Source organism: Muntiacus reevesi, chromosome 10 (genome assembly GCF_963930625.1).
Source record: "Muntiacus reevesi chromosome 10, mMunRee1.1, whole genome shotgun sequence".
Classification (NCBI taxonomy): Eukaryota; Metazoa; Chordata; class Mammalia; order Artiodactyla; family Cervidae; genus Muntiacus; species Muntiacus reevesi.
Window position 1 is genome coordinate 26,511,971 of NC_089258.1, and position 16,866 is coordinate 26,528,836.

General features: G+C 36.6%; 1 protein-coding gene across 12 annotated transcripts in view; it reads left to right on the forward strand.

Moving 5' to 3' along the window:
- The window catches only part of FSD1L (fibronectin type III and SPRY domain containing 1 like), a 62,110-nt gene that overhangs the window by 38,314 nt on the left and 6,930 nt on the right, over positions 1-16,866 (forward strand). For 6 of the 12 annotated variants that reach the window (XM_065946998.1, XM_065946997.1, XM_065947003.1 and 3 more), the window contains 6 exons: positions 564-662; positions 5,135-5,264; positions 5,878-5,910; positions 9,451-9,551; positions 10,002-10,253; positions 15,169-15,257. In XM_065946998.1, coding sequence (XP_065803070.1) covers positions 564-662; positions 5,135-5,264; positions 5,878-5,910; positions 9,451-9,551; positions 10,002-10,253; positions 15,169-15,257 — 704 coding nt within the window. The remainder of the gene's footprint in view (positions 1-563; positions 663-5,134; positions 5,265-5,877; positions 5,911-9,450; positions 9,552-10,001; positions 10,254-15,168; positions 15,258-16,866) is intronic. The other 6 variants (XM_065947007.1, XM_065947006.1, XM_065946999.1 and 3 more) reach the window with 4 other exon arrangements.

The following is a 16,866-nucleotide window of genomic DNA, read 5'->3' on the forward strand; positions in this document are numbered from 1 at the left end:
AGTACATTTCAGTTAGTCCTTAAGTTGTGAGGTGGATTTTTCCTTTTCCATTTTACAGGTATACAGCTGTGGCTCTATCAAGTTGTTGAGTGCCCCATAGCTAGTAATTTTTGGATTGAGATGTTAGTCTGGTCCTGACTAACTTCAGAATTTTCCTATTAATCCTTATGCTTCACTTTCTCTTTAAATTCATTTTTTACTTGTGAAACAAATATAAAAATTCTTTAGCTACATTCCAGAAATTGAGTATGTTGTTTTAAATCATAGCATCTCTCCATGAATGAAACCTTACTTATAATGTGGCTTGAGAATATTTTTTTATTGCTAAGTTTAAAAAGCCCAGTGATAAGCTGCATAATTCATTTATTTTGAAGAAAATAATAGATAAATCATGATTCCCTTTATTTCAGGCATTATTACTCTGTTAACATAAATTTGTACTCTTCCTGAGTAAAAAGATAGTTCCAAGGAGGGAAAAAAGTCTGTTTGAAGGTTCATACTCATACTTTTGGAGTAGAGTTCTTTATTTTTCATATCTCAAGGCTGTTTTTCATTTTTTTCAGGTTTAAAGTTTGATTCAAAGTACATGAATTTCAGAGTGCGAGCTTGTAACAAGGCTGTGGCTGGAGAATTTTCTGATCCAGTGACTCTGGAGACCAAAGGTAAGATCAATAGCTGTCATGAATAGCTTATTCACCGCGAAACAGAACTTAACATGTGAAGTTGTTCAACACTTTGTAATAGGAAACATTTCGTGTATACTTGCCTTTCTTCCCCACCTTCATACCCGCGCCCCCCACCCACCCACACATAGAATTCTCATCAGGAGGTATTTTAAGATGGGAAAATTAGGACTACAGTAGTGGCTTTCATTGGTTTCTCTTTTACCCTAGCATTCAGATGAGTCAGGGGCTTCCCTGGTAGCTCAGACACTAAAACTTCTGCCTGCAATGCAGGAGACCCAGGTTTGATTCCTGGGTCGGGAAGATTCCCTGGAGAAGGAAATGGCAACCCACTCCAGTATTCTTGCCTGGAGAATCCCGTGGACAGGGGAGCCCAGTAGGCTACAGTCCATGGGGTTGCAAATAGACACGACTGAGTGACTTTCGCTTTCAGATGCGTGAAATAGACCAGTGATGGTATTATGTTCTCCCATGGGTACTTAGTTTACAAATTTCAGTCTAGTATAATTACACTCCCATTGCTGAGGTTTGCCCAGAGAATGGATTATGTCTCAATAATAGGGAAGTGTGTATTCAGTTTAGTTCAAGTTCTTTTTGTTTTCATAAATCTTATTGTAGAAATTATTATTTATATAGTTTGTTAATGTTTACAAAGCCCTCTCACAAGTCTTTTATTTGATCATTGAAACCATCTTGACAGATCAGTAGAATAGATGGTATTGATACCCATTTTGTAGGTGAAGAAAGGGAAGCTCAAATACGTTAAATAACTTACCCATGATCCCTAAAACTAGCTTAGAATGGTGTGAACAAGAATCTTATTTACAAGTTCTCTGCCTGCCTTTATTGTGGGCCAGGAATGTAAGTAAGTGCTTCTAGTCTCTGAGAACAATTTGCATTTATTAGAACTCAATGTACGTGAATTTGAACAAACTCCAGGAGATAGTGAACGATAGGGAAGCCTGGTGTGCTGCAGTCTGTGGGTTGCAAAGAGTCAGACATGACTTAGTGACTGAACAACAACAAAGAGTAACATATTTAAACACAGAAGATTTTTCAGGTATTTACCAATTTGAAGGCCATAATGTTATAGATCTTTCCAGTTGTGAGATGATAATTGACTCAGTTTACTTCCAGAATCAGTGTCTACCCATTGTTGTTAGATAGTTGGACCTTTGAGTGTTTCACTGACCTCCAGTTCACATAGCATTTGAATAGGTTTGAATGCTAGAAGTTTGATATGACTTGGAGGCTGGTATAAAAATATCATTTTAGAATAAAACAAGAAGTTCATAAGTTATTGACAGGTTGAACTCATAAGAATATGATTGCGTTAGAAAGATTAAAAAAACAAAACACGTATTCCCCATCCCGATCCCCCTATGGCTGATTCATGTCAATGTATGACAAAACCCACTGAAATGTTGTGAAGTAATTAGCCTCCAACTAATAAAAAAAAATAATAATAAAAAAAATAAAAAAAGAGAAAGATTAAAAAAACAAAACAAAACTAAGTCAAAGTAATTTGGATTAGCAAATGCTTTTATTTGAGAACTACAGATAACTTAGCCAAGAAATTCAGTTACTTAGAATTACTTGTTAATATCATTTCAAAATAAAGTCATATTTATAGGCAGATAATCTTCTCTGTATAACTTGAACTGTTTTCAGCCCTTGTCAGGTAAATTTGCATTATTATTAATATCCTCCTCCTCCCAGAATATTTTATCTTTTTTTATTTGTTTTGTTCCTTTTCCTTTAATATTTAGTGACCAAACTTGGGCCTAAATGTGGTGAATTGTACATTTCCATGGAAATTCTGTAGATTCAGGAAAATGAATATAAGGCTTGTGGTTTCTTTGGAGCTGGAATGTCTGCTCTCATTAGCAGTGTCTAGATCTTAAGTAGTCAAATTCTTGGTCTTAGGGTTTGCAGGGCAAGACTAAGTTGATTCTAGTCCTTTTGAGCAGTTCTCACTATGGGGTAAACCTCCTGGGGTTGGAGTAGACTGATACTCAACCCTGAGGCCCACTGAACCTTCTAGGACCTTCTGGGAGAGTCAGTAAAATTATCTCAAGAAGCTGTGGGTCACAGGTTTTCTAAGGTTATTCCATACCACTGGAGTGGCTACTAATGACAGCAGGAGCTCCAGAGAAAAGTCAGGTTTTTTAAAGTACCATAGTAAACAGTTGTTTATTAATTTTTTTGACTTGTTGTAGCCCTTTTGACCAGCCCTTAGAAATAAATGTATGAGCAGAGAGTTGGAGGGAAAGGGAGAGAGAGATGGAGATTAAATAGTTGAGTCCTGCCACTTGTGGTGCTTGGTATAGAAGATAGTGAACCTTGTTAATATCTGTCTCTCCAAAGTATTTAATTTCTTCTTTTATTGAAATTATCAAGTTGAATAATATGATTTCTTATGACCAGAATTTTTAAAGTATATTATCTCTTCCTTGTAAAGATAAATGATACTAATGATACTAATCACCAGTTGCTTTCTAGCCTCAAATGTTAGTATCTATGATATAATTTTACAATATGGAAAGTAGCCACCAACCCAGAGTAAGCACATAAAACATATCTGTGCCTTATTTTTTTTTTGTTACTTTGTTTACACAGACTTTTAAAGATATGGAAACTAATATCTGGCTTCATTACAGGGCTTATATGAGAGATAAGACTAACAGTTGAGGCCTCACTTTTGAGGCCAATCTTTTTTTTAAACTTCATAGTAAAATATTATCCTTGTTACTTAGAGAGCCTCAATGATTTAGTTGAGGCTTCATGAAGGGACAGTGTCCAAAAAGGAAGAGAGAAAAGATTGCACCCCTGAGATTGAAACCTATACCTTTCTGTTTGGGTGCTATGGTGTTTGATGAGTCTGGTCTCAAGTGGCTTGAGGGATGATACTTGTTTTTGCCACCCTTTACTCTGATCTTCATCATCAAAAATAGGAAATAGCTTTACGATTTTTTTTTCTTTCCTTAGGGTTTTAACAAGCAGCTGAGTGTTGATGGCACCTTGAGTTATATCCACTGTTTCTTTCAAAAATTCAGATGCCCTCACATGTATTAACTGATAACTAATATAGAGGTTAACTGTGTTTTCTTAAGACAATTCTTTCTTGGTAATACAGGATCTCAGTTTTGCATAATCCTAACTTTTCAGTCACCTCCCTTTTGAGGACTGGAACTGTATTATTTCTTCTTTCAGTAAATTCATTTCTGTTTACATGCATGTTTTGAAAGCTATTAACTTTTTTGCATATAGTATGACATTTTCTGGAAGTGGTTATGGTTAGTCAATTTGTATTTAGAATGTTTTAAAATACAGTGAACAATAGGTCAGATGAATAGGTGAAATTAAAGTGCTCTTTACAAAGCAGTAGAGTATAAAAGGTTTCTTCATGCACTAGACAAGCACTAGGTTTTCTGTATGAGTATTTTGTTGTTTGATGATGAATATTTCACAGACACACTGGACCGTTAGCTAAATCACATATTATCCTTTAGTGAAATGGGGTATTGTAAAGCAATATTTCTTTAGTGAATACTTATAAGAAATTTAAAGTTTTGGAGGGAAATACAACTAATAAGCAGACTTATGGGTAACTGTGTAGTAGATGACACCTTGCTTAAAACACAAATTCCAGAAATTGCATATTAAATTGATACATTTCAATGATTAACCCTCAGTATCTAAAAGGAGCAGGTGATACCGTGTTAAACTGATTTCCTAAATTAGCAGTTCTAAGTAAGTCTTATGAATAGTACAGATAGTTCCCCGATACCAAATAATATGGAAAAGTGTAGTTTTGTGTTGTATTTTCTTGATTTGTTTTCATTTAAGTAGCCCTTTTCCCCCATCTATTCTTTGCCTTATAAATCATCTTAGCTCTTTCAGCTGAGTTATTTCCCTTGTGTCTGCCATCATGGCCTATTTCTCCATGCTTGCCTTATTTTTGAAACTACTGAGAGTTTAAATATGAACTTAAATATGAACTTAAAAATTAAGTGTTAGAGCAAAAGAGAAAATATGTGTGTGCCAGGGTCTATAATTTTTTATACCACATCACTTTCTCCTCATCCTTGATTCTACTAGCTCCTCTTTGTTTAGTCGTAACAATCAGCTGATGCTCTGATAATAGGAAATTGAAGCGATTGTGCTAATGGAGATTCCAGCAGAAGGAAAAGCAGAAAGACCAGTGACCATGCAGATACACTGTATTTGGTTGGAGTATAGGATAGATATATAGAGGAGAATAATGGGAAATAGAGTAGGAATTAGTAGATTATGGCTTTATCATTGTAGACTTTAAATCTTAAGGTTAAGAATTGAAACTTTATATACAGTATTGAAATCTATTGAGTTCGAAAATAATATGATGATGATGGCTGTGCTTCAGAAACCAGAGATGTGCTGCATTAAAAATGAAATATTGTTTTGGTTAGCACTTAATTTCAATTTGGATAACTCATCCTCCCATTTGAACCTGAAAGTTGAAGATACCTGTGTAGAGTGGGATCCTACTGGAGGAAAAGGTCAAGACAGTAAAATTAAAGGAAAAGAGAACAAGGGCAGGTAAGCTCATTTATTAAGTCTGTTATCTGGATTAAATGCTTGTACATTGATTCTTATCTGACAGTAACTAGAAATGAAATTCTTATTATTAACCCCAAAGTAAAAAATACAATATTGTTTACCAGTACTTGAATTTGTCTTTAACATTTCTCATTATTTTTCCTTAGTTTTTTTCCTAATCATCTTCTTAACATCTTTTATTTCAGTATTCCATTTCTTTTCAGGTTGTATCTATGGCAAGTTGAACTGCTCAGAGAGACATTCCTAATATAGCTCTTGAATGTTAGACTTACAGATCACCTCTTTTAGCTGAAGATCTGCGTTGAATGACAACTTTTACCATGTACAGCCCCAGTGTCAGGCCCCTGGTCAGCAACCTTGTGAACCAGAGAGGCAGGCTTGGGACCTGGTGTTATTGTCAGACTGACTTAGGTAGCCTTAAAGTATGGAGGCCTCTTTTAACAGAGATGAATTGTACTCAAACTGAAATAAGGTATAATCACTTGAATCAAAAGAAATTCCTCAGCAGACGTTCCATCTAATTTCATTATATAAACTGTTAAATTTAAGTTGTAAAGCAGTCTCTTAACAGTTGCCTATTTTTATCTGACAGTGTCCATGTTACTTCACTGAAGAAACATTCAAGGTGATGATCTATGTCTGTCTAGTTCTAGGATCTAGTCTATCTAGCTTGGCTGAATAACTTAAATTTTTCTTTAACCAATAAGCAGAACCCATTGCAGCAGCCTTCATAAGCTAAAATATTGCTTTGTGTAGACTGTCTGTATTGGTAGCTTATGTTTTGGATTTACAGCATTATATAGCATTATGCTGCATATTATTTGGATTTTACTGTATATGATAACAAAACAATAAGCTCTGCTTTAAGTCTTTCTTGAATTAATTTCATTTATATGATTTTTTTCTGCATTTACTTATATCTGGCATCTTTCTTGTTGTGCTGTATTCAATATATCTAACATTACAGCTTTGCTTTTACAAATATTTGACATGAAGCAAGTTTAAAGTGTTCTATGTTTTATAATAATCATACAATTTCAAAAGTATCAAAGATAAAAAAAAGGTCATTACTGAAATTATTAGGACAGTGCCAGAAAGATGAATCACTTCAAATTGCACAAGTAATAATGTGCTGATTTGAAGATACCCCATATTTTTCCTAGAAACTAGAATGTGTTCTCTTTTCAAAATTACTGTCTTCTCTTTTTTTCCAGTTTATTTGCTTATTATTGGTGGAAGTGATTCATAGTTGGTGTATTAGAAATTGTAAAATACTGCTGGATTTGATAGGATCAGTGAAGTTTGGTCATTTGGAGATTTTTAGACTACTTATGTTTATAATTTCATCATGTTATTTCTCTTTCTCTCATCCCTTTAAGAGTATTTTGTATGTGGGCTACTTCTGGAATGTTACATACATTTATTCTTTCCATAAATATTTATTTACTGTAAGATGTCAACTGGATGTTGTGGGGTTTATAGGGATACACATGGTCCCTGCCTTCAAGGAATTTGCCCTAACTTATGTAGATGAGCTGTATCTCTCTATATAAATAATAATAATGTGAGATATTGTGTTTAGTAGTATGTGTGAATCAGGGAGTTTGGAGGAAGAAAGATTTCCTGAGCTGCCAGTTACTGAAGTGGTCAATTAGGACAGTGAGCCAAACTGAAAGTAACAGTCAAGACTTTGTTCACTTACTGTGACAGTATAAGTAAGAGGCCCAGAGGAAGGGGGCTAGGTCACCCAGTGTTGCATTTTCACAGCAGAATGGCCCAGGGTGAGGGCTAGGTAAACCAGAGCAGATGGCAGATGGTAAGTATCTGAGGATCATCTCGCTGCCCAGGGCGACCCAAACAAAAGCCTGCTCCTGTTTTGTGAACCTGAGGTCAAGGAAATGGGAAAGGTTAGGAGTGGGAAAGTATCAAGACAAGAGTGAGGAGAAGTGTCTTCAGGCTGCTCCCCGACCCCTTCCCCCTTTAAGGAGGTCTCTTAAGACGCAGCTGGACAGGGTCTCAGCTCAGGGCGCCCTCCTGTAATGGACCTCTGAACACAGGTGCCTAATCTAGGAATGCAGACATGCGCATGAGCATGGGCTTGCAAGAGGACTGCAACGCCCCCCAAACCTGCAGTGACCTCGTCGTGCACCAGGTCTGGAGTGGGTAAAACAGGCATTTATAGTTACTTCTGGTCAGGCCTGAAGGATCGTACGCAGAGTTTTGGCCTAGAGGTGGGCTCCTCAGAAAGGTTACTTAGCCTGGGAGGATCTGGGAGACCTTCATTAGTGGATTAGTATTTGAGTTGGTTCTCAAGTAAGGGGAAGAATGTGTAGCATTTGGACTTGGCAGTGAGAGAACGAGTGACGAAGGGAAAAGGCACTGAAGCAGATTGCCTGAGTTTAAGCAACCCTGGAGCTGCTACTTTTAGCTGGATATTGCTGTCCAGAGGTGAGAAGGCTGGAAAAGCAGTGCTGTGTGCTTAGTTGCCGGGCTCCTTTGTCCATGGGGATTCTGCAGGCAAGAATACTGGAGTGGGTTCCCATGCCCTCTTCCAGGGGATTTTCCCAGCCTAGGGATCAAACCCAGGTCTTCCACATTGCAGGCAGATTCTTTACCATCTGAGCTACCAGGGAAGTCCATGAATACTGGAGTGGGTAGCCTATCCCTTCTCCAGGGGATCTTCCTGACCCAGGGGTCTCCTGCATTGCAGGCGGATTCTTTACCAGCTGAGCTACCCGGAAAAGCGGAGTGGGACAAAATCAAGAAGAACCTGGAATGCCATGCTAATTCTTTGTAGGTAGTAAGGAAGTACTTGAAGATTTTAGAGTAGGAGAATCAGAGTTAGGTTTATCTTGTAACAGTGAAAAATGACTTGGGTAACAGAGATCATCTGGGAAGCTGATAAAACAGTCCAGATTAGAGATAACAAAGAGCCTTAGTTGAGACAGTTGAGTGACTGAGGTATCTTTAAAGGGTGGAATCATGTTTGCTTTAAGACAATAATAACTGTTGTACTTCTTGCAAAAATGTATTCAGGGTTGGAATTCTAGAATGCTCCAATGGAAGACTTTTCCTTATTTAAGTTTTCTTTGAAGTTTAAATTGCCATTCTCAATATTTACATCTGTTTTTCTTTTTGCCATGCTTTCTCTTTATTTCTGTACTGTTGGTAAGTTATAAATTTTTTGTTTTATGAATGCAGCAGTTTGATATAATTGAAATGTTAATTTTTAAACATCTTTTGAGGTTTGATCTGTTTTGAGTTTTGGGGAGTTAATGAAAGGCCTTAATGCTGTCCAGTTTACTATATCATATAGTTTGAAAAAGGGAGGTCAAGTTGTATCTTGTCCATTTTAGTAGGAGAAATGCTTTATAATACTTGATATTACTCTGTGCTTGAATTTGGGTAATTGCTATTTTTTTAAGAAGAAAAGATACAAAACAAAAGTACCTACTGCCTATGAAAATAAAAAAGACTTCACTGGTGGCTCAGATGGTAAAGTGTCTGCCTACATTGCGGGAGACCTGGGTTTGACCCCTGGGTTGGGAAGATCCCCTGGAGAAGGAAATGGCAACCCATTCCGGTACTCTTGCCTGGAAAAATCACATGGACACAGTCCACAGGGTTGCCAAGAGTCAGACGTGACTGAGCAACTTCACTTTATGAAAATAAAAAAAGTTATTTAGTTTGATAATGATAAATCTTAAAAAGAAAAATAGAAATTACCCAAATCCATGCACAGAATAATAGCAAGTATTATAAATCATTTCTTTTCCTAAAATAAGACTTGCTTTTAATTTAAATTTAACTGTAAGAAATTATGTATAATCCATTGTCTTTCTGCAGTTCTTTTTTCCCCCTTTGGGTTCTTTTTCCCCTTTTGTCCCATTTGTCGTTGTCTCATATTCCAACTGTGTGTCATTTGTACAAGCCTTGCTCTCTCTGCATGGTATTAGTGTTTTTAGCTTGCTTTATGTTGATGACTTCTTACATGTAAGTGTTATAATTGACAACTCTGTTAAACAGTAAATAATTCAAATAAAATGTTGCTTTTTGCACAGCATGATTAGAAAGCTCTTCAAAGTTTCCTTTTATCTGTAATTTTGGTTTGTGAAATATGTACAACATAGAATATTTGTTTTTCTTTTTGTTCCTGTTTATATAGAAGTGGTACCCCATCCCCTAAACGGACATCTGTAGGCTCCAGGCCACCAGCAGTAAGAGGCAGCAGAGATCGTTTTACGGGGGAATCGTACACAGTGTTGGGTAGGATAAACATAATAATTCTTCATTATCTCAGATTAAAAGCATCACAGTCACATGGGTGAACTTTCTACCCAGAGGTGGCGTGGCTGCCTGTGTATTGAATGAATATTTGCCAAAATTTCTCCCTCTTGAAGCCTAGTTGCTTTGGTAGGTTTTGAAATTATGTTTTTATTGATATGTTTTAAATTCTACTTCAGTTTATGTAGTGCTCCACATTTATAACTCTTATGGGGATAATAAGGAAGAAAAGTTCTGAAGCCTTTTATATTCAGAGAAGTTAGTAAACATACAAGTCATTATAGCAGATACTCTGCATTTAGTGTCTATGTTAACATGATTATTCTCCTGAATCAGACTTTTTGGTGCCATTTTGTGGGACCAAATATAGGTAAAACTCTGTAAGTCATAAGAAACAGATAAGAGTTAAATTTACCTTCTAATCTTTTGTAGGAGACACTGCTATTGAAAGTGGACAACATTATTGGGAGGTCAAGGCCCAGAAGGATTGTAAATCCTACAGTGTGGGAGTAGCATACAAGACTTTGGGGAAATTTGACCAATTAGGAAAGACAAATACTAGTTGGTGTATCCATGTGAACAACTGGCTACAGAACACATTTGCAGCAAAGCATAATAATAAAGTCAAAGCCTTGGATGTTGCTGTTCCTGAAAGAATAGGTGTATTTTGTGATTTTGATGGGGGTAAGTTTGCTGATTTTCTCCTAAGTCATTTCATCATCATTGTGTTTCATTACTCTGCTCAGTCATGTCCGACTCTTTGCGACCCCATTGACTATAGCTTGACAGACACCTCTGTCCATGGGATTCTCCAGGCAAGAATACTGGAGTGGGTTGCCACCTCCTCCTCCAGGGAATCTTCGTGACCCAGGGATCGAGCCCAGGTCTCCCACACTGTAGGTGGATTCTTCTGTCTGAGACACCAGAGAAGCCCATGCTTTCCTATAGTAATAATCTGTACAGAGGTTCCACTAGTATTGTGGTAAGGATGTTTTGACCTACTAGGATTTGATCACAAACATAGCTTCAGGTCTATAGTTGACTGAAAGGGCGTGTGATGTCTGCTTGCAGGCCCACAAAAGCACTCATCTATAATATACTAAGTAAGTCTGAGAAGAAGATGTTGCTAATTTTAGTTATGAGCATTAAAATGTCTTATGCCCATGTTAATTCCTCCCTTACCTTGTTTTGTTAACTGTTAAGAGTGGTAGGGTCAGATTTTTTTGAGGTGAAATAGACCTTAGAAATTACCCAATCCTTTTGCCACATAGTATGATTTCCTGATTACATTATCTCTGTGAGTAGTTGCCACTCCTGTGCTTGAATTTTTCTGTGTGAAGCTAATGGTCTTAGAAGGCAGCCTGTTCCACTGTAGGATAGCATTTGATTAGAAGGTTTTTCTTAAGTCAACTCATTTTGTCTCTCAGTAACTTCTAGGACTGTTGATGTTAAGTCTTGTCATCTGAAGAAACACAAAATTATGTTCCCTGATTCGTATTTACATTATAATCCTTATTTGTTTAAAAACTAACATTGCTTCTCTTTCCCTGTTTTTCCAGACTCTACATTCTCTGTACCATTAGCTGTTCCTTTTAATTTTTTTTTTTAATAGTTTTTTATTTTTTTATTTATTTGGCTGCACCAGGTCTTAGTTGTAGCATGTGGGATCTAGTTCCCTGATCAGGAACTGAACCCGGGCCCCCTGCATTGGGAGCTCAGAGTCTTAACCACTGGACCAGCAGGGAAGTCCCTGTTCCTTTTAATTTAATTTTTCCAAACCTTTATTATCACCTGTGGTTGTATACTGTCTATATATATTTTAAAGATTGATTCTCAAAGTAGAACACACAACTTCTGACCACTGTAGATTAGTGATTTGGCAGCATGATTTCTAGTAACAGTACTTAATAGCACTGTAGGTCAATATTGAGCTGGTAGCCACCTAATCCACTAGATCTTTTTCCATTGAGTTCTGGCAGATTATCCTTTTTCCTCTGATGTTAGGCAGTGTAAAGGTGTTTCCCTGCTGTTTGTAACTCAAATGAAGAACACTGTATTTGTCCTTAAGTTTCATCTTAATAGATTTTGCCAATTTTCCCTCCTCTTAAGATCATCTAAAAATTAACTTGGTGTTTATCTTTAAGCTTTTTGAGTTAGGTAATTGATAAATGACTTGTCTACTGTCATCTAAATATAACACTTTGATGAAGTACTGTTGAAGTAGGGAACAAAAGTAATTCCCTAAATACCTCACTCCAAGTTGACCCTTAAAGCTAATAAAACCAAGTTTTACAATTTTAAGTAACGTTATGTCCAAAGAATTCCATGAAGTATCAACCTGGTTATTCAAAAAGGAAAAAAATTGACTTTGGTTTGATTTATTTTTAGTGATGACATGTCAGTTTTGCTGCATTTTTAAAAATTTGCTCAGTTAGATTCATAAATAATTTTCCTCAGGATAAATAGTAAACTTATTGGCATATCAATACATTTTTTTCTTTTTAAACTACCAAGATAGCATTTGCTTATCTTCTTCTGTCTCTTTTCCCATACTTTGTAACTCCTTAAAGATAATTAAAGATACTTAAAGATTAAGTATAATTAAAGATTCCTTAAGAAAACAAAAAAGATTCCTTAAGGATGGTAAGAAGTATAATTGTTAACCTAAAGCATAGGGTATAGAAACAAATTGTAGTGTAGGATGGGATCAGATTCTGAGGGCCTTGAAAAATAATAATAAGCTAGTCTTTTTTTAGTAATTGAATGGGGGCTTCTGTTTATTTTAGAAAACTGTGGTTATATGATGATAATATAGTTTTAGACATATTAGAGAATAAATGGTTAAATGTGGAAGAGGTTGCAAAATACTGAGAGAGGAAGACTATTCAAGGTGATCTTTAAGTAATATAGACAGACCATCTCTGTTTTGTTAAGTATTATGTCCTTATTGCTTGGCAAGTGCTTTGCATCAGTTCAGTTCAGTTGCTCACTTGTGTCCGACTCTTTGCGACCCCATAGACTGCCAGGCCTCCAGGCACGCCAGGCCTCCCTGTCCATCACCAGCTCCCGAAGCTCACTCAAACTCATGTCCATCAAGGCGGTGATGCCATCCAACCATCTCATCTTCTGTCATTCCCTTCTCCTCCCGCCTTCAATCTTCCCCAGCATCAGGGTCTTTTCAGATGAGTCGGTTCTTTGCATCAGGTGGCCAAAGTATTGGAGTTTCAGCTTCAGCATCAGTCCTTCCAATGAATACTCAGTACTGATTTCCTTTAGGATTGACTGGTTGGATCTCCATGCAGTCTAAGGGAGAGTCCCTTGGACTCTTGAGAGTCAAGAGTCTTCTCCAACACCACAATTCAAAAGCATCAATTCTTCGGCATTCAGCTTTCTTTGTAGTCCAACTCTCACATCCATACATGACTACTGGAGAAACCATTGCTTTGACTAGACGAACCTTTGTTGGCAAAGTAATGTCTCTGCTTTTTAATATGCTGTCTAGGTTGATCATAACTTTTTTCCAAGGAGTAAGCGTCTTTTAATTTCATGGCTGCAATCACCATCTGCATTGATTCTGGAGCCCCCAAAAATAAAGTCAGCCACTGTTTCCACTGTTTCCCCATCTGTTTGCCAGGGAGTGATGGGACCAGATGCCATGATCTTAGTTTTCTGGATTTTGAGTTTTAAGCCAGCTTTTTCACTGTCCTCTTTCACTTTCATCAAGAGGCTCTTTAGTTCTTCTTCACTTTCTTCCATAAAGATAGTGTCATCTGCATATCTGAGGTTATTTATATTTCTGCCGGCAATCTTGATTCCAGCTTGTGCTTCATCCAGCCGAGCGTTTCTCATGATGTACTCGGCATATACGTTAAATAAGCAGGGTGACAATATACAGCCTTGATGTACACCTTTTCCTATTTGGAACCAGTCTGTTGTTCCATGTCCAGTTCTAACTGTTACTTCCTGATCTACATACAGATTTCTCAAGAGGCAGGTCAGGTGGTCTGGTATTCCCATCTCTTTAAGAATTTTCCACAGTTTGTTGCGATCCACACAGTCAAAGACTTTGGCGTAGTTAATAAAGCAGAAATAGATGTTTTTTTGGAACTCTCTTGCTTTTTCGATGATCCAGCGGATGTTGGCAATTTGATTTCTGGTTCCTCTGCCTTTTCTTTACCTACTGAGTCACAAAGTGGGTATTCTCTGCCTTTTCTAACCAGCTTGAACATCTGGAAATTCACAGTTCACATTACTGTTGAAGCCTGGTTGGAGAATTTTGAGCATTACTTTACTAGTGTGTAAGATGAGTACAATTGTGTGGTAGTTTTAGCATTCTTTGGCCTTGCCTTTCTTTACATAGTAAACCCTTATTAAGTATTTGTTGAGTGCTTAGTGGTAAGAGAGGCCTGAGCAGTGGGGAATCAAGAAGAATGGATTTGATGGTGTAAAAGTAGAATTCATAGGATTTGGTTACTAATAATATGGATTGGAGGAAGGGACAAAGAGGAACTGAAGATGACTGAGGTTCCATCCATTGTGATCAAAAGGATGATCATGCCATCAACACAGTAGAGAGCATAGAGGATCCTGAGGAAAGATGAGATACCAGCGGGACAGCCATGTGGCATTACTTAGCTGAAGCTGAGTGTTAGTTATGGCATCACAGGACGGCCACTGAATGTAGCACAGAACCGTTAAGCGTTATTGTTCTTCTGTGCACTAACTTTGTGACCACATACAGATTGCTTGATATTTTGAAGTAGTTTATATAAATAGTAGACATAATGTTAGTTTCTTTTCTAGTAGACATAATGTTGGTTCTTTTCTTCTCTGTTTAGTGGCAGCTGATTTATTAAGGGAACCTTGTAGAGAGAAAAGATCCTGGACAAGCATCTACATTTAGAATAGGAGGAAAAGAAACAGAAGATATCCTCAGGATTAAGAAACAAACCAAGAGAACAGTCATGAGAGAAAAGGTTGAAGAAATGATAACAGATGTAAGGGTGTCCTCAGGTTGGACAGCTAGGTGGTCAGAAGGACAGTGATTTAGCTACATGATCACTGTTGAAAGACAGACTGTCAGGAGACCTTAAAAAAGAACTAAAACTGAAGCAGTGATAATTATACCATGATTTTAGAGATTTAGGGTATGAGTATGACTTTAAGTAATTAGAGGACAAAGTCTAATAGAGTACACTTTAAATGGTGATAGGATTGAGTGGAAAGACTGGTTATAGTAAAAAAGAAAAAAAAAAGGGAAGAAATAACCATGGTTTTTACTGGGCTAAGGGAACCATTTGTTAAATAATGGTAAAAAAGAGAAGTCTGTAGTTGAGTAATTGGATAGTGCCAGATTATGAAAGCACTATGGAGATCTTAAAAACCAGGGAAAGAAAAGTGGATTTGGGCTTTTTCTTAAACATGTTTACCACTGATTTTCAAGTGAGAATTCCTGAGTCCAGTCCTCAAAGTGACAAAATGATGAATGCCAAAATATTCATTTGGTTATTACTTTTATGCATGATTATATGTTAGACTTAATTAGATGTTAATTTTTTTTTTCAATAATAAATCAGACTTTTTTTCTCCTTCCCTTTAGGTCAACTTTCTTTCTATGATGCAAACTCAAAACAGTTGTTGTATTCCTTTAAGGCAAAATTTACTCAGCCAGTACTACCTGGTTTCATGGTTAGTACCTAATTTATATTTGGTTTGGCAACTTTAAGAAGAATATCTGTGCTATCTATTTGGGGAAACACAATATCTTATTTTTTTCTTGTATTCCTCTTCCTTTCCCCAGTCTACCTCTCCTAAGTCTGTGATTATATGTTTTTGGTATATTTTACTGAAATAAGTGTTAAGACATAAAAGTCTGCAAATCAGAAGCATGTAGTTGGATCAGTGTTTTCATAGGACTGCACTCATTTTTGTAACCAGCATCTTGGTCAGGAAGGGGAACATTGTGCCCGTTTCCAGCCTCTAATGGCCCTCCTCCAAAGGTGATTACTGTCTTGAGTTTTAATACCATAAATTCATTTGCCTCCTTTTCAACTTCGTATAAATGGAATCGTACAATATCTTTTGGGCTCAACATGCGTTTGTGAGAGTTATGCATGTTCTTCCACGGTGTGGAAGTTCACATAGTTTTATATGGATATGTATAGTTTTTCATTGTACGACTGTATCAGGATTTATTCACACATTCTAATTTAGTTGACTACTTGAGTGCTTTCCCATTGGAGACATTTACAAATAGAACTTCTATAAATATTCTTGTTAATGTCATGCTTTGCCCAGCTCAAGGTCACAGAGATACTTTCTTTTGTTTTTTTCTTGTAGCTTTATAATTAAAAAGTTTTACATTTAGGTCTTGGATCCATTTTGAGTTAATTTTTACATGTGTTACAGAGTATAGTTTAAGATCTGTTTTTTTGCATATGGATATCCACGTGTTCCAGTGCCACTTTCGGAAAGAGATTAACCTTTCTCCATTGATCTGCTCTTCTACTTTTGTGCTAGATATTTTGAGTAAATATTTCTGTAAATCACTTAATTTTCAATAAAATAATAGTTTCATAATTGTATTTCTAAAATTTATTTTTTATTGAAATACAGTTGATTTACAATGTTGTATTAATTTCTTCTGTACAACACAGTGACTCAGGTGTACACACATATACTTTTTTTTTTCTTGGCCAAACAGTTTGCAGGATCTTAGTTCCCTGACCAGGGGTTACATCTGGGCTCTGGCAGTGAAAGCGCTGAGTCCTAACCACTGGATCACCAGGGAATTCCTCTGCACACTCTTTTTTTATATTCTTTTCCATTATGGTTATCCCAGGATATTGGATATAGTTCCCTGTCTATACTGTAGGATCTTGTTGTTTATCTCTTCTCTGTGTAATGGTTTGCATCTGTTAACCCCAGCCTCCCAGTCTACCCCTTCCCTCATCACATCCCCCTTGGCAGCCATGAGTCTGTTCTCTGTGTCTGGGACTCTGTTTCTGTTTCATAGATAGGTTCATTTGTACCATATTTTCTTGTATTTTAACAGTTATCATTACTGAAGCTTAAAGTTTAAAAATTTTGGAATGTTAATTATATAGCCATGCATTTCACAGTCTGCAAATTCTTTGTAACCATACTATAGTTACTGAGTGAATATTGAATACTTAGGATATAGTTGAAGGTGGGAATACATAAAAAATTTCTAGAATCTCCCTTGCTTTATTTTAAGCTTGTCTGCTATATACATGGAAGTTGATGATAGTTTAAATGATTCATATATTTACATTTT